Source organism: Dunckerocampus dactyliophorus, chromosome 19, assembly GCF_027744805.1.
Source record: "Dunckerocampus dactyliophorus isolate RoL2022-P2 chromosome 19, RoL_Ddac_1.1, whole genome shotgun sequence".
Classification (NCBI taxonomy): Eukaryota; Metazoa; Chordata; class Actinopteri; order Syngnathiformes; family Syngnathidae; genus Dunckerocampus; species Dunckerocampus dactyliophorus.
Window position 1 is genome coordinate 17,723,441 of NC_072837.1, and position 23,096 is coordinate 17,746,536.

At 41.9% G+C, this 23,096-nt stretch overlaps 2 protein-coding genes across 2 annotated transcripts in view; one reads left to right on the forward strand and one right to left on the reverse strand.

Annotated features, from left to right (window-relative positions):
• Nucleotides 1-23,096, reverse strand: part of nkain2 (sodium/potassium transporting ATPase interacting 2) — a 97,348-nt gene that overhangs the window by 70,759 nt on the left and 3,493 nt on the right. The gene's annotated exons all lie outside the window — the stretch shown is intronic.
• LOC129172563 (triadin-like) overlaps nucleotides 16,242-23,096 on the forward strand; it is a 40,228-nt gene continuing 33,373 nt past the window's right edge. The window contains exon 1 of the mRNA XM_054762445.1: nucleotides 16,242-16,389. Within this exon, the coding sequence (XP_054618420.1) occupies nucleotides 16,366-16,389 (24 nt within the window). The 5' untranslated portion in view covers nucleotides 16,242-16,365. The remainder of the gene's footprint in view (nucleotides 16,390-23,096) is intronic.

Here is a 23,096-nt window from a genome sequence, read left to right on the forward strand (position 1 = left end):
GTACAACGTGACTGAACCCAATTTTCATCCATTCCAGAGTCAAACTGTGAAACTGAGAAAACACGTCTGTCTGACGGAACATAAAAAACACTGCCCGAAACATATCAAGTCAAGTTTGCACTCACTTATGGGAATGAAACCCGCCATCCTGTCAGTTATTGCCACTCAAAGGCATCACACAAAACGACACGAATACAAGATAAAAGCTGCGTCGTACTTGGGCTGCTGTATAAATAAATACAAGAGATTGTCAGATGCGATTATAGAGCGTGTGTAAGCGTAACATTTAACGTGAGTGTGTGTGCGTGTGCGTGCGTGTGAGGGAGATAAGAGTGCAGCCTCACCAGAGGGCAGGTGTGTAACGTAATGACACTAAATCAATTCATACTGCAAGGGAGACGGAGGACGGGAGGAGAGGTGAGCAGGCCATGAGGAGGAGGAGATGATGATTACAGGTGAAGATGAAAGTGTGTGACGTGTGTGTAGAAGCTTCTTCTGCACTCCAACACACACTTCAGGCTATAAAAAATATATATCCACGCTGCTTCAAGGTGTCTAAAAGTGAAACTAAACTCTTCCTTACAAGGAGAAGACGTTTGCACAATTCAACATGTCCGAAAAGGCGTAGGAGGAAGCAGAGCAATTACTGATAGTTTGCTCGCTTCCTGTGTTTAAATATTCCAATAGGGCAACGCTTCTCAAATAGTGGGGTAGTGGGGGGGCGGCGAACTGTCAGGGGGGGCGTGAGAGGCAGGGAAGACTTTTAATATTGCTGCAGACCTGCCAACATGTATGAATTTGTTGTACTCAGCATGCCGTTTGGCTCTTGAATACACTCGTAAGCTTCACTGCTCTCCATTTGGTTGCATTTCGCTGGTCGGGGTGTCACGGAAACATTTCTGTCTCCCAATGGGGGCATGACAGAACACAACAGAGAACCACGGCAATCGGGAGAGTGAAGCATGTGAAATAAGATCAGGAATATCAAACTCAATCGCACAGGCGGCCAAAACTCAGAGCCGACTTTAGGCCACTGGTTGAACTCTACAGTTGTCCCTCGCAATGTCGCAGCTTGATTATCACTCCCTGGCTGCAACGCAGTTTTTCAGACAATCATGAATAAATGGTGGCTGTTTGGTGGTAGACTCTGGTCTATCATTAGTCAAAACATATTGAAATACACGTGATATGTAGTATTCTGGTCACTAGGAGGCAGTAATGACACAAAACACTGAGAAATTAACTTACATGACATTACCATAACACTGCATGAAGTCATGAAGTCAGCCATGGCATGTGCCACATGATAGAGTGGAGTTCTCCTCCCATTCTGTGTGGAAGTGGTACGTTTAGTAAGTTTAGGAGACATAAATTTGAGGCTAACTGGTTAGCTCGCTAGCTTGCTGGCTCACTCGCCTGCTAGCTAGCAGCCGTCTCGAGTCCCCCCTGCAGCATGAGGTTGCAATGTTGTGTAAACAATGAATAATAGGAGTGTAAAGGTGACTAAAGGGGTTTTATTTCATGCCTACAGGTCTCTAATAATGTTAAAAACTATTATTTAGAAAGTCAAACAGGTTTTCTATGCTCTAACTACAAGAATATTCCATTTATTAACATTGAATCCTATATCGCGAACCAATTAACTCCTATAAACAAGGGGCGACATATCTTGAAATTTTCAACACTTCCAACATATTTCTGCATATTGAAAGTAGTCTAGTGGTTAGCATGCTAGCCACACGTTCAGGAGATCTGGAAGATCTGGGTTAGAGTCTCCGTTTGGGCAACTCTGTGTGGAGTTTGCATGTTCTCCCCGTGCGTGCGTGGGTTTTCTCCGGGTACTCTTGTTTCCTCCCACATTCCAAAAAAACTGTTTGCATGTTAGCTTAATTAGAGACTGTAAAATGATCACTTACGCCTCTTTAAGGTGTTATTTTGTACAGACAGGGACAGACAATATTTAAAGTTAAAGTGGTGTCATTTTTAGTTGTGTATGGTTAAATTATTGTTACTGGTAGTCTGAATCTAACACCTTTAATAAGAATGGTTGTGCACTTTGTGCTACAGTATATACATGTACTGTGTAATAATGTCACCACTTTCACTTTTGGAATGCCGGGGGAGTAGTTGGTCCTGGAAGAATTGCTTGGTCATGCAGCTCATTGTAAGCGTCTTGTTTGTTGAGGTCCGTCATGTGGGCCAACTCAAAGCTGTTCTCCAAACATTTCCGTGGGACGGGTGAAATCGAGTTTGACACCAATGAGATAGATCAGGGGCGTCCCAACTTTTCCCAGGGAGGGCTGCATACGCTAAAACCAAAGTCACAAACAGTGACAAAGTGTGTTATCACTATGAACTTTTTCTCCACTGCTCATTTTCCATTTTTGCCGTTTGTCAGTTTTACAAATATATTAACTTTCTTCTCGCAATTTTGTTTTCGTTTTTTTGTGACACCATTCCCATTTTTTGACTTTGTTTTTGAAATACTCAAATTTTTTCCCCAACCTAATTTTTGGTGTTGTTTTTTGGTTTCTAATAATACGTCTTTAAAATTATTTTAAAGAAAAACTGCACTTTTTAAAAATGTTTCCCATCATCCACAATCCTTGTATGAAACATGAACACATGTTTCTTTCCCTTCAACGAGTTAGTATGAGCCAGCCAACATTGGGCGTGATGGGAGGTACCTATTTGAAGCCAAAACAAGCTTTTATTGTTTTATATACATGCTGTGATCGTGCATTAACAAGTACATTGATGATAACATGTAATATTTACAGTATCTTGCCGTACTTTGATGGTTTAAAACGTCAACGAAACTTCTTTCCTTGGCACATTGATTTCACATAGTCCATATAGCTAACGCTACTTCCGTCAGCAGCAGCAGCATAGAAACAGCGATGACACCTACAATGTCCGCTGTCATTGGGATGGCTCTGTCTTCCAGCACAAGACTTGTGCTCCAGTCTTCAGGTCAAAAATGCTGACAGCAAACGAGCATCTTGTTGAGTCTTCGTAGCGAAATTGAGAGCCAGTAGTATCCACTCTTCCATCTGTCCCATTGTAGTGGCTTGAGGCGTTGGGAGTTACGCTGAGATGAGCGAGGCGTTACTCCACCTGATGAATATAGTTTTTCATGTTAGCTGCTCCAATAACAATATGACTATAGCTTGGTTGATATACATGTGGGTTGTGTAAATGGAACACTGTTGGCCTTTTTTGTTAGGGATTTAGCATCAAATTACGCACCTCCCTTGACGTGCACTGTTAGCTGGCTGACTAACTCATTTTCTCTCGTTAGAACGCACAGAGAAGGAAGAAATGTGTTCACGTTTTACAGTATTGTAAGCGATGGGCAACATTGCAAAAAAAAGTGCCGTTTTCCTTTAACAAAAATGTAATTTTGTTCTCTAGTTTTTCTCTTAATATTATGACTTTATTGTAATTAGTAAAATCATTGCTCTTTTTTGCACTTGAGGGAAAGTTGTGTTCACGTTTTACATAAGGATTGTGAACGATGGGCAAAATTCCCAAAAAAGTGCAGTTTTCCTTTAACAAAAATGTAATTTTGTTCTCATAGTATTACAACTTTATACTCGTATGAAAGTTTTTTTTTCTCTTAATATTGTGACTTTATTGTAATAATTGGGAAAATCACTGCCCTTTTTTTGCTCTTTTTATTTTGTTTTTGTTAGTTTTCTTGTTTAATTGTAAAATGTGATAAAAAAAAAAAATCCGTCGCATGCTACAAATGGCCCCCAGGTCGCACTTTGGACACCCCTGAGGTAGGTCATACAGAGGAGTAAATCCAGGCTTCCAGTGGGTAATCGACACGTTTCAGCGATAAGTTAGGTAAGACTCGGAGCCTGCAAGTAGGCTCAGATTTACACTGCAGCCAAAGAATGCATCGTATGTCTCCGTGACTCGACCCAAAGAAGATTATGTGCTGGTGTTTGAGCCAAAGCGGGGAAGATGCCGGAGACTGACAGAGTGAAAGAAATATTAAAGTAGGAAGAGGATGGAGAAGAAGGGGCACGCAGGAGAAATTGGATTTTTGTCCTTCATAAAAGTGGTAGCGTCTTCTGTTTCCCCTAAGAAGACTTTCTGCTTATGATATAATAAAACAGCAACATGTTATTCTTTCTGACAATTCTCCTGTGTGCGTGCAAAGAAAAGCTGTGGAAAACAAACTAGCCTGGTACTTTTTGGATCTGTTCTATGGAAACACTTCTAAGTCATATAATTAGTCCATTGCAGCACTTATAATGCTGTATAGATGCATGCTTTTATGCTAATGTTTACTTTATTTGGAACACACTTAACAGTTACGTTAAAAGAGCATCAAACGTTAACACCTGCGCAATTCAACGTTTCCAAAAAGGACAGACTTGCTAACTTCCCGTTCATAAGTGGTTACGCTCCGCTGTAACACGCGTCCAGCTAGACTCCTGTTCAAGTGTACTCAGCACTTATCCCTGTTTCGCTACTTACATTCAAGCTAGCTTAGCGATCAGCATGGCTTCTCGTCTCGTCTCTCTTGCTCGGTGTGTGACAGAGGTGTGGACTTGAGTCACAGCTTTGATGACTTGGACTGGACTTGACCATATCATCAAAGACTTGCAACTCGACTTGGACTTTGACATCAATGGCTCTGACTTTAGCCTGATGACTTGAAAATACAGTGTTCCCTCGCTACATCGCGGTTCACCTTTGGCGGATTTGCTGTTTCGCGGATTTTTTAAAGTGCAATTTTGCATATTTTTTTTAACAGCGTATGAACGCGTATTTGTGTTCTGCTCCTTGTGGTGTATTAGAGTGATCTAGCGGTGCTCTGTTGTTTGTGTCTGCTATTGTTTTTAGTGCTGCTACCTGTAGAGGGTGTTGTATACTCATGTTGAACACGTGTGCGGCTCCACCTTGTCTCAGCGTGTTTACTCGCCTGTACGAGCATATTAGGACCACACATAGACAATAGCCAGCCAAATATACAGCCACAACAGTCCTGATTGGCTAAAGGAGAACCCCCCCTTTGTGTTCTGCATCCTGATTGGCTGGAGACCATTGTCAATCAGTCTTCATCGTGCTGTCACTAGCAAACTAGCTAACTGCGTGAGCTGCTTGCATCTGTGACGTCTGAAGTCTTGTCACACTGGTCTTATTTTATTTAAAAACTAAAAATTAAAAATGCATTCATTGTATTTGTCAAATTTAATAATACAGTGTTAAAATGGCTTTTTGTTTGGGAGACATTTATTTGTTGTCTTTTTATTTATGAGGGACAATGCATATTGATGAACATCTACAAACAATACAGATGGAAATATGCCAGATTATAGCACAACTGCTAGTTTCCATCTGTAGTCCCGTGGCACGGAACAAGAAATAACAATAAACAATGTAAAAACAATACCCAAATTAAAAAAAAAAAAAAAATGCATTCATTGGATTTGTCAAATTGAATAATACAGTGTTAAAATTAAATGTTTTTATTTGGGAGACATTTAAAGGGACAGTTGGGATTTTTGACATGAAGTTGTACGACATTCCCATCAGCAGTGTAGTGCATCAACAGTGACTTATTCCCCCCCACTTCGTCCCCTAATCCGAGTTTTGGTCGGATTTCGGTGATGAGGAACGTAGTTCCAGTTAGTTGGTGGGGCCACTTAAGTCAAGAGTTTGGCTTCTCAAAACATTATGCGTGCACGTGCACCACAAAAATGCCCCCTCGAAAAAACCTGACCTCACAATCGCTCTGCGTTACTTCCTCTCCCGTTTTATCGCCACGTGCTATGTGTTCCGCAGGGTCCGCAGATGAGGACAGTATGACTGCTGTGGAACACAAACACAACAATGGACGGGCGACAGCAGCCAGCGATGCGACGGGAGAGAAAGTAACACCGAGCGATTGTGAGGTCTGCTTTTTGTGATGCAACGACTTGAGCGATAACAAACTGCCAATTTGCGAGGGATGACTGTTTATCGTTTACACTACTCGAATGTTCCGTACAAAAAATCAGAACACGAATATATGTACTGCTGCATCCCTGTTCTGTTGCCATTTTCCAGTGGATGGATACAGTATGCCAGCTGGTTTTGAATGATAGCACACAGCAAAACGCAGACGAGAAAAGAGAAAGTGAGCACAGTGAAAGATGCCACTCATGAAAACTGCATGACGCCATCATTAAAAAGCACAACGAAGTTGACGTCAAACGCCATGTCGTGCTATGACGACGGCCTGAAGCTTTCCTCCTGTTGCCCACGGCAACCACTTCCTTGTCAACTTGCCGCTCGGCACTGAATGCAGCGGGTGGGAAAATCACTTTCTTTGCTGTGTAATCTCAAATTAATGGAATGATAAATTCTTCATTTGTTCAAGAACCGCTTCCTCGCACACTTTTTCCCGCCTTGGTCGCTGCATAAATCCATCCTCTGAGGGCCAAAGCCGTCTCAGACCAAGTGACGGCAAATCCTTAGCAGATACATAAAAAAAAAGAAAAAAAAAAAGAAAAAGGTCACCCTTCATCCTGGCTGACAAGTTTTTCACTCTGACTTTTCAGTCTTGGCATTTTCTTGCTGGCTGACTGCCGGCAGCCAATCACGTCAGAGTGGTTCAATATTGAAAGCGGTATGATGACATGGGGATGACTCATCTGCCTTTTATCAATCAACCCATATCAATCTTATTTCCATTCAGCCCAAGTTCAGTCTTCTACTCCAAAACAGGAATCTTTCCTTAAAACACAAATCAGTCACATTTTCTTACCGATACAAGTGAAACACGTCTTGGTACCACAGAACCCACACCTAGTAAGTAGTAAATAATATCCTGTCAGTATCACTTGTCAAATCAAGCACCATCATGCCTTATTTTACGCCAAAATAGATGCTTAGTTGCTTTTCTACCAGCCGCAAGAAGCGTTATTGTGCTGCTCATCCACTTTTTACACTGTAGCTCTGCACTTGTGTAGGGCCCCGTGAGTTCCGCATGCACGGAAAAAAAATGTCAGGGGGCGTTGTCATGTGGACAGGGCCTAAAACGGACAGCTCCCACGTCTGCAGCTGACTGACAGACAGCTGGCAGAGCTCCAGGCTACCTTTTAATATGTGTAGCAAAGCCCAAGATAGGTGACCTATTTTGCTCATTTTTGGTGCTCATAAAGAGGGACTAGGGACTGATATTGACTGATATTAGACCATCATTAAAAAGTCACTTTAAGGACCTTAAAGGAAAACTGTCCATCATCCACAGTCCTTATGTGAGACATGAACACACGTCTTTCTCTTTTCCGTGCGTTCTAAAGATATAAAAACAGATAAAAAGAGGCAGCTAAGTATGCAATTAATGGGACTCACCCATTCCGCAGATAAAGCCCTCTAAAAACTAAAAAAAACCCACCAAAAACGCATATTAACCAAGCTACGGCAACATTGTTATGACTATTGTAATTAAAGGGGACCTATTATGCTTTTCCTCTTTTCTGACCTATAAATGTTGTTACAATGTTATATTCTCTTGTTAAACGATGCCAGTGTGTCACATAACGAGGTTTACACATTTGGAAGCCTGACCTGAAAGCACGGCTCTGCACGCTGTGTTATACAGCGTTTTTTTAACACAACCCGGACTTCCTTATATGGGCATGCCCAGGCAAACAGTGTAGGCCTGCCCTCCATTCGCTCTGCTTCGCTCTGCTCTGTTCACCGTGTTAGCAACTTAGCACGGCTCCCAGGAAATGTTTGTTCTGGTGTGCCTGAAGAGGCAAGCATCAGGCGGAAGTGGTTGGGCTTGCTGATTCCCGGCCAGCAAGAGAAAAATATGCTCATCTGTCAGCGGAATTTCACACGGGACTGTTTTGTGAACATGACAATACGAAGCCGGACTACCCGCCAAACTGTTGCTGAGGTTCAACGTTGCTTGGTTGTGTTGAAGAGTCAGAAGAGTAAGCTGTAAGTAACAAGTAACAAGTTACAAGTCCTGGGAGCGCTTGGGAGTGTGACCAATCACGGCGGAGTGGGCTCGGCGGGAGGACACAGACCGTTTGGGCGAGAGGCAGGAAACACTGCTGGAAGAGGTGCTGAGTTTGGAAGGTCTAGAAAACTTTCTGTGCGGGTTATCGTGTGTAGCTGCTCTATACGAGTCCAGAACTCAACACAAAGGCCCGAGAATTTGTATAATTGGTCCCCTTTGACATTGTTAGAACTACGTTACTGTCGTAGTGACACCTCGCCACGCCACACGGGCTAGCCACTAGCCGGCTAGCGACTAGCTTCACCACAGAGTCGCTAATATTGGAGTGTTTTTATTTTTGAGTTTGGAAAAGGTAACGCAAAATACGGTAAGTATTCCATGTTATCATAAATGTGCCATTTACTACATGGTCACAGCATGGATATAAGACCATAACATCTTGTTGGAGGTTTTTGGAGGGGTTTTAAATCATTCAATATCAAAGACGTATATACGTTTTTATAAACCTGAACGCCCGATCCCAACAATGTATTTGTACGTCTTTTACCTTTTTTGGCGCGAGAGGCTGACAGAGGTGTTGATGCAACTCCTCATCAAAGGATTCCACTTGAAAGCAAGTTTAATGCCATAAAAACGGCCACTAGATGGCAGAAGTGCATTTGGTAAGAGCGGAGAAAGGAGACACTCGACATGACGCACACACGCACACACACACACACACATGCGCACGCACACACACACGTGCACACACAGAGTTCTGTTCCAAATGTGAAAATTGTAAATACTTCACGGTGTTGTTTTTGTGTTGTTTATGTTAGTATAGTTCAGTAGGTCTCAATTACTTTCTGTCACGGCCCCACTGGGGGACGAAAATGTTTTTGCACACCCCAGATTTGAAATGCTATTGGGAAAGTGATAATATCTACTTATCTGTACTGTACAGACTGAACTTGAAACCGAAACCAGCGAAATGCAACAAAATGGAGCGCAGTGAAGCGCACATGCGTATTCGGAAGCCAAAATGCATGGTGAGTAAAAGAAATTCATGTTGGCAGGTCTGCACTAATATTGAAAGTCCTCCCTGCCTCCCTGACAGTTCATCGCGCCCCCCACAACCCCTCATCTCTCCCCCAGAGGTCCTGCCCCACTATTTGAGAAGCACTGGTATAGTTGGTTAGATATTTCAGCTGTCACAAAAGCAAAAAATATTTGTGTCAAAGTGAAAGATATGCTTAAAATGTATCTTTTCACTAAAAGCTGGTTTTCTCCCTTTTCTATTCGGGAACTGATGTTTTCCAGAAACTTACCTATGTTCTACTGCTCATTACTAAAGAATGGAGAAAGGTAGAAACAAACTTTTTTTTTCTGATGAAAGACAGGAGTCTAATCTGTCTTTTGGTGGGTTCCATGTTTATATAACCATAGAATAAAATATTCTGTGTGCCTTGAAAGATCGGTGAAAATCGCCTAAAATGGCCGGTATTCAAGGGGTTGTCTTTTGAAAAATGGCTGTGATTGACTGACTTAATAGGCGGAATAGGTGCAGCCCATCACGTGCACTAATGAGCTGCCTCTTTTTTAGCTGTTTTTATATCTTTAGAATGCACAGAAAAGAGAAAGACATGTGTTGATGTCTCACGTAAGGATTTTGGATGATGGGCAAAATTCCAAAAAAAGTGCAGTTTTCCTTTAAAGCTTTGATTTGCCCTATTGTTTACTACTACTGTTTACTAACACTGACTCATTTACTGTGTTTATACTTACACTGGGTTTCTATTGTGATGTTAAGATAATACATTTGCTTCATGACTATAAAAGATAAAAGTGGGCCAATTAAGCACTAACACGGAAACTTACAATGACTGGTGGAAGGAAAAGTAGTACCATCACTATAGCATATATAACCATACTGTGAGGATTTGTTGCCTTTCTTTTGTAGCTAAATAATGTATAAAAACAACAACTAAGCTTTACTAAAAAGGAATCTGCGGCTGTACCTAATGGATAGGCCAGTGGGTGTGTAAAGTATATCAAACGGTCCTTCAGTCCCTCCCTCTACTCCTTATCCCCGGCGAAGGGTCTCAACGGCAACGTTTAACACGCTCGGCTACCTTCACTGTACCTGCACATTAACACACACGCACACACACACCCCTGCACACACACACACATACACACACACAAAAGCACTCCCTACAGGTTGAAGCAGGAAAAAAACACAGACATCATTTTCACAGCTCCCTGAGCAGCTCAAAACAGCCTGGGAGAGACCTGAACAGAGCAGGAAAATAAGCAAGGATAAAACAGAGAGCTTTGAGACGACTTGAGAGAAGAAAAAAAACAATGATACAGAAAGTGAAACAAAGAGATTGAAGTACACAATGAAACCACCTTTAGATCCACTGGTGTGAAAATGCTGCTTGTTGGAACTATACTGTCGAATAGAGGTCTTCAATAGGTGGACCAAGATGCCCTCTAGGGTGTCTCAATGTTTCTTTGTGGGGTGCACTGTTATCAAACCCCCTTAAGTTGACTTGACTTGAAATTTCTCAACACAGTTCACAAAACTCCTGTGACTTTAGGTTGATTAGCCAAATCATCAGAGAATTTGGTACACACCTTGGGGGGTCTGACAATCACACACGTGTAAAATCTGAGCAAGATTGTCTGAAAAACATGGCCGCCATCAAGTGAAACGTCTTTGGCGGGACATAGCAACAAACTGTCCGTAAGTCATTGTGGTTATACAACATTGAGGATATCTGTATTACATGTATGCTAGCATGGGGTCCCAAGCATTTTGACCACAACCCATAGGAGGCACCACAAATTTACATTTTTCATTTACAGTGGTCCCTCGTTTATCACAGTTTGATTGGTTCCAGACCCGACCACGATAACTGAATTTCCACAAAGTAAGACTCAATATTAATAAACGGAATATTTTCGTAGTTACAGCATAGAAAACCGGTTTATGACTTTCTAAATGGGGGTTTTAACATTATTAGAGCCCTGTAGACATGAAATAACACCCCTATAGTCACCTTTACAGTCTTATTATTCTTTGTTTACGACACATTGCGCAAGCTACCGCATCATTGCAGGGACATAACAGACGGCCACCGCTAGCATAGCAAGCTACCAAGCTACTAGTTAGCCACTTCAATTTTCATATTATAAACTTAACAAAGTGTTTCAAACTGAGTGTGGAAGAAGGACAAAGAAGCCAAAAACTTACCACTTCCACACAGAGAGAGAGGAGAATATTTTTTTCCACTCTATCTCAGCCATGACATATCAGTCTCAGCCATGGCATGTCAGCTCGGCTCTGCTGGCTCACTAGCCATGTCCCATAACATTACTGATGCCGAGTGACCACAATGCTACATATAACTTGTCTTTCTATATATTTGGACTTACAATAGGCCATAGTCAGCCATGAAACAGCCATCATTTGTTAATTTATATTTTTTTGGAAAACCACAATGTGAGGGAGCGATATTCAAACGGCGATATAGCGAGGGACGACTGCATAGTGAAAAATGCGGACATCTCATAGAGCTTATTTTTGAAAACACTTTTCCCGACCCCCAGAATAAATGACAATGACAATGTTTTTCTCTCCAAATCATCTCAGCATCACATAATTATGCATAATGAGGTTCAAGGCCCATCCTTTGCTTCACCATCGATCGCCATTAGAAGTGAGGCGCTGCTTTGAAGTAATCAGATCAAACCCACCACAACAACAACCACAATAGCAACAACCTGCATCAACACTTCTCGGAGAACAAAAGAGGCGCGTTTCACCTAGAGGGGTAAATAACAACACACCAGCGCTTTTAACTGGTTCTCTATGAAAGTCTGTCCTGCAAGTCAGTCTGCCTTGTTTATGAATTACTGAGGCAAGGCAGCTCTGTCCAGAACAGATATCTTCTGCATTGCTTGTGTTATCGCTCGCTCATATGCAGGACATGACCTTTGTTGCATGTTGTGGCTTTGCTATTCCACCCACTCCTCTGTGCTCCCCACTGCTAAATGTTGATATGAAACCAGCAGCGGGTTTGAAAGACAGGGGTCACAGACTTGGGAATGTGATGCAGGGAGATTAAAACTGGCCATCAGCATGCTCAGAAGAGACAAGCTGTCCAATGCTAGCGGCTGCAGCGGTGGTGGCCCTCAAAAGCTGCTGATAACGAGGTCATTTAGGAGGACGAGAAGCCTCAGTTTTAGATATACGGAATAAGGGGATTAATTTCTGTGATTAAAATAGTGAGTGGTTGCAAATCATCGCCGCGTGAGAAATATAAATTAGTCAGCTTCTCTATCTTCAACAAAAATATCTCTTCATTAAAACCAATTCCAAGGCATATATTCAGAGAACAGTACAGGGCTAAGAAAAGAGCCCAGGGGTACACCAAAATTTAAATTTGATTCTGGAAACAGGCTGCTGCCAGTTCGCTTTCCTAGCACAGCTGAGGTGCCCTTGAGCAAGGAACTAAAACCGCATTCACTCTTGATTTAAGAGAGTAAAGAGAATTTTCCCTCTGGTGTACTAAAAGCATATCCAAATATTAACCTAAACAGGCATGAGATTCGGACGCTATAATAACCTTGGGCAAAAATATCACGGTTTGATGGTTTCATGGTATTTTAATTACAACTCTAAAATGTGTTATTTTGAAATGTCTTTATTGAAAAGAGAATAAAGTCAAATCAAAACTGTCATTTTTAAACCATACAATATAACACGATGAAAGTGGAACATCCATCCATCCATTTTCTATGCCGGAGCCTATCCAGGCTGACTTTAGTTAAAATTAAAAGTACCAAATTAAAAGCACTCCACCAGTAGGAGCCTTTGTGTTTTGTTTGTTTTTCAGAGAGGCTGCGCACCACAGATATGCACATGAGCACTCAATAACGTCATCAAACCTTACCTTTTTGCATTCCCACTTAGTATCATTATTTGGGACTTACTATGAGGTGAAAGAAAAACAGGAACAGCATGCTTGGGGATATGATGTGCTCTTTTACACATTTGAATGTACTGTAAGAATGCCACTTTTATAGAACTGGACTCTACATCAACAAATGTAACTGTAGAGTAGTATTGAATTGAATCATATCATTTGTTCACTGTATCGAATCGTATCAAATTGTTCTGTTTTTAAATTATATCATTTTTTAATCGTATTGTACCCCGTGTATCTGGATGCATATCAAATCGCGTAGCACCAACAGATTTACATCCCTAGTTGGGTGATGATAAACAGGTTCTGTGGACACATTTTACTGTTCGACCATCTTAAAAATCACTTTTGCATAAAAGAGGACCTTAAAGCTTCGATTCCCTCATCCAGAGAGGACACACACGTGATAGGAGGAGGAGGCTGAAATATTTTGACGACACCTTCTACTAAGTCCTTCTGAGTACTGTGGGATCAATATGTGAAGGCTGGCGTTAGCAAAGCGCCATCACCTCCTCATGTTCTGTCGTGCACCTTGTCATGGGTAAGCATCCGTCAAGAGCTAACGGTTTTCCGCTAAGCCCTTGGACACGTTCCAGCGTAGGATACACTTTGCAATGCGTCTTTTCCATTTCAAACATTGGCCTTTATCCAAATCTTAATGTATTGCCTGGAAGTGGTAAAGAAGAATTACCGTCTGTTTGCGCTTCAGGCAGACTAGGGGTGGGCTGGTGGTGAGGACACTGTAAATATGACAACACATTTATGAACAAGGTTGTTGCTCTCTGTTACTTAACACTGGGAAATACATTTTTAACATGAGATACATTAAAGCATATGGCCCATAAAATGTGGAGTACTTCAGGTAACATCTGTATTGTTGTAGTGGGTGCACCGTAATTCATCCCTTGTGGATTTACTATGAAAGATCAGTGCCAGGAAATAAGAACTTTGTAATAACAGGAAAAGGAGAGGCTGATCCATTTGTCCAGCCTCCAATAGGACAGATCGCAGCAGCCCAGTGCTTTGAAATGTACAGAACTGAAGTTGACTATAATTGTTTTGGGAGAGTAGAGTCCAGGGTGGACATGATGGATGCAGTAGAAAGTCTTTCCAATACAACCAGCGTTTGATTGTTGCTTGTTGTTTTCTTTCCCCGCAAGCATCTTCCTCTAAAAGCTTGGAAAGGCTGTTAATAGTCTCACTAATCCCTTTGCACAGGTTACCAGCAGTTGGTGGTGCAGTGGAACACGCTCCTGCCAGGTTCCATTCCTGGCATGGCAACCCTCACCCAGCCACCGGAGATGTCCAGTGCCGGTCCCAGGCCCAAATAAATCAGGAAGGTCATCCGGTGTAAAAACTAAGCCAAATTGATCCCTGATGGCATAAGCCAAAAGACAACAAGCATTTTAGGATGTCTGTGAGATCTACCAATAATTGCATATCCAGAAGTCCCAGTCCAAGTTTGTTGGATCAAATTCCTGATAGTTTATCAGTTTCGAGGCTTTCTGCTTTTTTCTTGAGCAAATTTTTTATCCACTGGTAGTTTGCTAGACCCTTCCCAACTTTGCATTACCCGGGAGGTACCATGGGGAGGAGATAGTCGGACTTTACTGTACATCATTGAGGGAAAGCAACTACGACGGTACGGACATGTACTGAGGAGACAAGATACCAAAAGAATGTATAACTGGAAGCCCAATAAGAAACGGCCTTTAGGCCGACCAAGACATCGTTAGGGGGATCAAATCACAGAAATCACCCAACAAGAAGACAACAGTTCAGTTGGCAGAAGTGAATGGAACAATCTGGTTAAGAGACTTTTGACAGACAGGCCAGCTGGCCTACAGGTGTCAGGGTGAGCAGGTGAGTATTAGCAACCCCACGCGGTCTCGTTTAAAGGCTCAGTCGTTGGTAAAAACAACTCCTTTACGTGACATAGTGGTCGACCACTACAAGCTCATTGACTGGAAAAAACAAAGGCCTCTGCTTTTGACCTTCAAGACCCAAGTCCAACTGGACCCAAATTGGAAAATCTTTGCTTAAGGCCTTCCTAAAATAATGCGTTCAAGAAAATGGGACATTTGAACCAACAACCCACAACAAAATCTCGCAGGTCGTTTCAGCCGAGAGCATGGAGGCATAAAAGAGAGCCGGATACACACACACACACAGAGAGGACATTTATAAAAGCCTGGCTACCTGAGGGGAAGACAGACTGACAAATTGGACACTGTGAAAAAGAGAGCAGGACAGAAAATCTTTAGACCGTGAGCTGAGATTGTGTGTGGCTTTTTGTCGAAAAAGCTGCCCTGCACATAAAGCATTGCAAAGCCTTTTTCTTATCTCCCCGAGGCGTGCCAATAAGTACGGTGGTCTGAAGATTATGTTTGTTAGCAGAGTTGACTTTCAACTCAAACTCCTCTTAAAGTGTAATTCCCCTAAACTGATGAAAACAACCATAGATGGATGCCAGTGTGGACTGTGGATCTTTAGACATAGAGAAAGTTTTCAGCCTGAGCCTACGAACGCTTACCTTATATCCTCAAATAGTGGCCGTCATGTGAATGGATGGCTCCACTTTACCTGGCAGAACCAGAGGTGCGGTCCACCTGAGTGATGTAGCCAAAAGAAATCAACAAAAGCTACACAGTTATCTGATCAAACTGTGTAAACTGTCATTATTGATAAGGTAAAACCTCAGAAGCATGTGGATAGAGAGTGTAATACTAGCTGCGTGTGATATGAATGGCCTTTAAGTTGATGAAATACCTCTGGCCACAAACAAATTTGACAGGGTGCTCATGAAACAGGACGCCAGGTGAGCTGATTATGCGGCAGCAACATGTATGACCATATATGGAAAGATGAGCTTCTGCTAGGGTGATAGCCGACACGTGGGGCGGAAATAATAAAGTTGTCAAGGTAAAAATGCGTAATTTTGCGATGCCGTAATGTTCATATGACATTCATTTTCCAAATTAAATTAAATCCATCATCAAACAATTACAGTCGTCCTTCGTTTATAGCGGTTAATTGGTTCCAGACCCGACCGCAATAAATTAATTTCCACTATATAGGATTCAATGTTAATAAATGGAATATTTTTGTAGTTAGAGCAAAGAAAACCAGTTTATGACTTCATAAATACAGTTTTTAACATTACTAAAGCACTGTAGACATGAAATAACGCCCCAATAGTAGTCTCCATTACACTCCTATTATTCATTGTTTACACTGGATTGCACAACTATACAGGGACTCAAGACGGCCGCTAGCTAGCAAGCTAACCAGTCAGCCTCGAATTGATTTCTGCTAAACTTAAGATAGGGTTTCAAATGGCTTGGGGAAGAAGGGCAAAGTAAGAAGTTACAAACTTACTACTTACAGAATGGGAGGAGAACCTTATTTCACTCCGCATCTATGGCTGGCTACATCAAATGCGAGGTAGGATAATGTAATAAGTCACGTCAGTGTAACATTTTTGCCGCCTTGTGGCCAGAATACCGCATATCACTTGTATTTCAATATGTTTTGACAAATAATAGATCACAATCTACCATGAAACAACGATCATTAATTCATTAATTTCTGAAAAACTGCGATGGAGCAATAATCAAACTGGATTCACTCGATCATGTTTTTTCAAAAATATATTTATGAAGAAATCACGCTGTTTCATGGTTCAGTGCAGCCTATTATCAGTCAAAATCTATGCATATTTAAGAAAATGTTCTGTATTTTTTGCACAAATGAAGCATTTTCAAGTATAAACATGTTTAATGAAGTAAAATAGAAATACACACGTGGACAAAATTGTTGGTACTCTTTGTTCAATGAAAGAAAAACTCACAATGGTCACAGAAATAACTTGAATCTGAAAAAAGTAATAATTAATACAAATTCCATGAAATGTAACCAATGAACGTCAGACATTGCTTTTCAAACATGCTCCAACAGAATTATTGAAAAAAATAAACTCATGAAACAGGCCTGGACAAAAATGACGAGACCCCATAACTTAATATTTTGTTGCACAACCTTTTGAGGCAATCACTGCAATCATACGATTCCTCTAACTGTCAAGGAGACTTTTGCACCTTTCAGTAGGTATTTTGGTCCACTCCTCATGAGCAAACTACTCCAGTTCTCTCAGGTTTGAAGGGTGCCTCTTCCAGACGGCATGTTTCAGCTCCTGCCAAAGATGCTCAATAGGATTAAGGTCAGGGCTCATAGAAGGCCACTTTAGAATAGTCCAGTGTTGTCCTCTGAGCCATTCTTGGGTGTTTTTAGCTGTGTTTTGGGTCATTGTCCTGTTGCAAGACCCATGACCTGCGACTGAGACCAAGCTTTCTGACACTGGCCAGCACATTTCTCTCTAGAATCCCTTGATAGTCTTGAGATGTCATTGTACCCTGCACAGATTCAAGACACCCTGTGCCAGATGCATCAAAGCAGCCCCAGAACATAACAGAACCTCATCCATGTTTCGCAGTAGGGACAGTGTTCTTTTCTTGATCTGCTTCATTTTTTCGTCTGTGAACATAGAGCTGATGTGCCTTGCCAAAAAGTTCAATTTTTGTCTCATCTGTCCATAGGACATTCTCTCAGAAGCTGTGTGGCTTGTCAACATGTAGTCTGGCAAAGTCCAGTCTGGCTTTTTTATGACTTGTTTTCAACACTGGTGTCCTCCTTGGTCTTCTCCCATTAAGTCCACTTTGGCTCAAACAACGACGGATGGTGCGATCTGACACTGATGTTCCTTGAGCTTGAGGTTCACTTTCAATCTCTTTATAAGTTTTTCTGGGCTCTTTTGTTACCATTCGTGTTATCCGTCTTTGATTTGTCATCAATTTTCCATGGATCTTACATTTCTGAATAATATGTGCTACTGATGTCACAGGAACATCAAGCTGCTTGGAGATGGTCTTATAGGCTTTACCTTTAACATGCTTGTCGATCATTTTCTTTCTAATCTCCTGAGATGATTTTTTCCTTTGCTTCCTCTGGTCCATGTTGAGTGTGGTACACACCATTCACCCAACAGCACAGGGACTGACTGTAGTCCTATCTATAGGCCCACTGACTGATGACAAGGTTGTAGACACCTGTGATGCTAGTTAGTGGACACACATTGAATTAACATGTCCCTTTGGTCACATTATTTTCAGTCTTACCATCAATTTTGTCCACGTGTGTATAAGGCATTCAGAAGATGCATCCCTCAACGTCACTTCCTGCCGCCCAACACAGACACTCATCTCTCCGACCACCGCAACACATTTACAGCAACACATATGAGCACGACTCTTATTTATGTCTGAAATGGCTTATTTTCTATTTTTACATCTACTATATCGGGTAATAGGAGTGTAAACATGACTATAGGGGTGCTATTTCATGTCTAGAGGGCTCTAATAATGTTAATACTTGTATATAGATTGTAAACAGGTTTTTTATGCCTAATATGTATTACTTTCGCTTATTATGTCTACTATATTGGGTAATACGAGCGTAAAGGTGACTATAGGGGTGTTATTTCATGTCTACAGGGCTCTAATAATGTTAAAAACTGTATTTAGAAGGTTGTAAACAGGTTTTCTATGCTCTAACTATTATAAGAAATCCTACTTTGTGGGAAATCACTTAATAAACGAGGGATTACTGTACTGGGGTCTCCTCTGTTAGATACAGTAGAATATCATTTTTACCAACTTTGTTTTAAGTTTTTATATCCAGTTAGCTGCAAAGCACAAACATAAATAGACTTCGCAAGAGCCCTCACACTTGTCTAGTTTGGCTGTGGAAGTGGTGTTAACTCTGTCATATTATGTGACAGTGAGGAAACTTAAGTAGGGAGCAAATTAGTTCTGCCTGTAACTGCACTGCATTATTGATAGGAACCCAGAATAAAAGGACGGCAAATAGAAAGGTCCAATGTGAGTCCAAACACATACTGTACCTGCCTGGTACTCTCTGCGATCAAGCACAAAATACAGCAATTATATGTGATCGTTCCTCAAATACATTGCAGTCACCCGGCGCAGAGTGGTGATTTACCGTTTGTGTGGTAAATAATTCATTTTGTCCCTCAGTGGTTGGAAATGTCACTGGAACCTACAGTCTCAGACACACCAACGTCGGCCGTTCTACTCTGTCGCATTCAGATCAACAGACGATCGTTCTAATTGGCTCCACTGATTTTTTCCCACAAAACATCACAATGCGTCTGCTGCTGTTCCTTTGCCACGCGCCATTTAGCTGCGCATGCCGACATCTGTTGCACCATCAAAAAAATGACATAAAAAAGGGTTTGATCAAAATGAAAGAGACAATCCCCAAACTCAGCAAATGAACAACTGATTAGGGATGAAAGGTTTTTGCCAACGGTTATATTAGCATTTGAAAAGTGGAATTACCATTGAAACCGTCTGCAAACGGTGATAGAGGCGCAAGCAAGCATTTCAAAGACGGCCATATATTCATGTTGTCATTGCTTTTCACTGGCAACCAGTTCAGGGTGTGGTCTATACTGTAGACCCTGTGGTACACAACATGGATACATGAAGCAAATGCAGGAGCTCCCCCGCTCCCAGATCTGAATGCATAGAAATAGAAAAGGGAACCAGTTCCAGCACATACAGGATCATGGTAGTTTGGAGGTCTGTAAAATAGTGCTAATAGACAGGTACGCCTGAGTGGCATAACCAAAATAAATCAACAATAGCAACACAGTTCTGTTCACTGCTCAGAATGTATCATCTTGGTCATTACTCGGGGTACACGATCATTATCGGGCCAATATGAGGGAATTATGACGTCATAAATCCGATTAAATAACAGCGCCGATAACCAATCCAATGAGGCGAGATCACCCATACTGTGCGGGTGAGCAAATCAAGCGCTCCTTTTTTGTCTTGCCTGTGAAGTTCATAGCCTGTCATAACTTCCCCTGAGCCCACTCGTAAACAAATATTCACTTTCCGATGAAGACATTTTGGGTGCTAGTTGTACCAAATGCTCCGCGATAAAGGAAAAAATAAAACCCCATCGAGCGCACAAAAAAACTTATCAGCCACCTAAAACGCCAGCGCCATGGCATTTCAAAAGTGCCAAAGGTTTGCCAAAGACCTCTGTGGCATCACACCGGCTGCTCAGAGCGTGTGCCCGAATACAGTGCACCTTGCTGGGCCACGCCTTGTGGCTGTATACTCTGGTTCTCCTGATAGTAGTGATGTGGTAGTAATGTCATGATATCTGATTCGGACAAATCAACTGGTACACTTGGTCAAATCCTAATTTGTTCAAGTCCTTCTTACCTCCAGTCGTGCACAAACTACAGTTAAATCTAAATTTTAAAAAGTAGATATAATAAAGTATCGATACCATATCGGTCTTGAGAAGCAGAAAGTTATCGGTATCAGTTTGAAAAAAAGATTATTGATAAAGGTAAAGACCTCACAGCTAAGAGTTTGTGATTTACTGCGTTTACTATGCATTCGTCAGAGAAGCATGTGGATAGGCTCAAACTGCCAACATTTGGACATGAATACAGGGTTTGACAGGCCGCTTGTGAAGCAGGACGTCTGGCTGGATGATTTAGCGGAAAGAGCAGCTTTTCAGCTTCAAGGTGTACGTTCATTGAATCCATCAATTACTTCAATTAGTTCAAAGAGTATTAAAGTCCTTTTAGTGAAGACATACATCTCACCAACAGGATTCTTCTGCTGACTCAAATGGTTTTGTGAGTGAACCGAGCTAACGGGCCTTGGCCCTCAAACTGCGGCGCTCACAGCATGTGCCAGTGTTTTAAAAACGTGCAGCTACCACTAATGGACTTATCAGCAGGCTCCGCTATTACAACGGTTAACAGAGCAAAACATGTTGTTGTTGACGACTACGGCGCTGCATTAGTTCCAGCGCATTAGACACAAATAAGCGTGGTGTGCGCGCCCTCCCAGCTACTTCACCTACAGTAACACGCAGCGCGCACGCTTCCAGTGGCGGCTAGAAGCTCATTGGCATTTTGCTGCAAGACATGTTGATTTTTGAGAGAAAACAAGCGGAGCAATGCCCCTGTTTCGCAAGACAATAGTGTACACGGTTACTTAAGTGAATTTCTCTGGGGGCCGCATTTTCAAAATGCCTTTCTTCACTGTTATTCTTACTTTGTATACAATGTCAATGCAATGCTCTGTCATACCTTAAAATGCGGATTTCACCAAATGGCAGTCATGAATAAGAAAGTCAATTAAGATGAGGAAGCACTACGTTCATGCCAGACACAGACCCAGGGATCGGGAGGAGCGCTCTTTGGTTTGTACGGACCTACTTCAAAAATGCTCGTCAAAGATCCTCTATATCAGTTACCGTTGTGAACGATAAACCGATGCGACCGGATATGCGGTTTGACAAGCAAGAGATGCGGCTGCATCGGTAGCAGCCATAAATCCTTAGATAAATTCACTGTGGAGACGTGCACGCGGTGGCGCAAGACCAGCAAGACGGGTTGAGAGTGTGTCTCTTAAATAACGCGAGCACACACGACACACTACACTCCTAATATTCTTTGTTTAAATCGCGTTGCGCAGGTTACGGGATCACTGTAGGGACAAAACAGATGGCCGCCGCAAGCGTAGCAAGCTACCGAGTTAACTAGTTAGCCTCTCCGTCAGCCACAATCCTTATGTGAGACATGAACACGTCTTTCTCTTTTCTGTGCGTTTTAAAGATATAAAAATAGATAAAAAGAGCCACCTCATGACTGCACGTATGGGACATACTTATTCCTCCTATAAAGTCGTCTGAAAAAGCGCCAACAACGCTCCATTTACATATGATGTGACATGCATATTAACCAAGCTACAATGACATTGTTATTATTATTAACATTGTTACGCCGATCGAACTACTGCACATTGCTTGCGTATTGACACTTAGCCATACAACAACGGCTAGCTACTAGCCGGCTAGCGACCAGCTTCACCGCAGACTCGCCCATAGCGCGTCAGCGTCGAGCTCACAGCGCCTCCAACACTACCAAAAGTTAAGGCTACGTATTCGAGATGCCGCCACTGCTGCTGTGTTTTTATTTCTGAGTTTGGAAAACTTAATGTGAGGTGTGGGCGTTTGTTTCTACGACGTTACTATGTGAAATCGACGCGCCGAGCAAGGAAGTTCTGGTAATGCTTAGAATGGACGAAAAATGCAAAATACTGTAAGAATTCCATGTTATCATGAATGTACCTGTTACTACATGCTCACAGCATGGACAGAAAACCATAAAACCTTGTTGGAGATTTTTGATGAGTGTTTTAATAGCATTCTTTGTAGACAGTAGGGGTGTATCCCATTACATGCATTAATAACCTGCCTCTTTTTAGCTGTTTTTATATCTTTAAAACACACAGAAAAGAGAAAGACATGTATTTATGTCTCATACACGGATTTTGGATGATGGGCAAAATTCCAAAAAAAGTGCAGTTTTCCTTTAGGAAAGTGTTTCAAACCGAGTGTAGGGCCCTATGACTTCCACGTTAACAGATTTGCAGGCGGAATCGCAGAATTGAAATAAAAAAGGAATTCACTGTTAAACGTGGAATCTCACGGAAATTAACATAATGTGACGAGAAGTACTTACTCGGAATGTGGCGGAATCTCATTACAAACACTAAACCGCTTCCTCCCCAACTAAACTTGTGAATGGAATCTAGCGGGATTAGCTTAGTTTGGCATGCGGGTGCGGTTGTGTGTGTGCTAGATGGGTATATTTTCACCGCGTTGTGTTTTACCGCTTTAATGTAAGGATCGTTTTACAATGCCTGATGACGACGTGCAGGTTCTGAGTGAATGAAGACGAGAAGCACGTTTATTCTTGCACCCATATATTCTCAACACAGAACAGAACGAGTGTCCCGCCTTCAAAATAGGAGCGCCGTTTGCCCCATGTCGTCTAACTGTGTAAACAAAATAAGAGTGTCACAAAAAATACTAATACTAATATAATACATATGCAGTTTAAATAGCATCGGTGACTGCATCTTCCTTAATCACAAGCGCGGGCAATGCAGTTCGTTGGATTTTGCAGCAATATGTGCAAAAGCTGACATTCAATTACTGGGCTAAATTGTCTGCTGATGTATTGCATCAGTAAA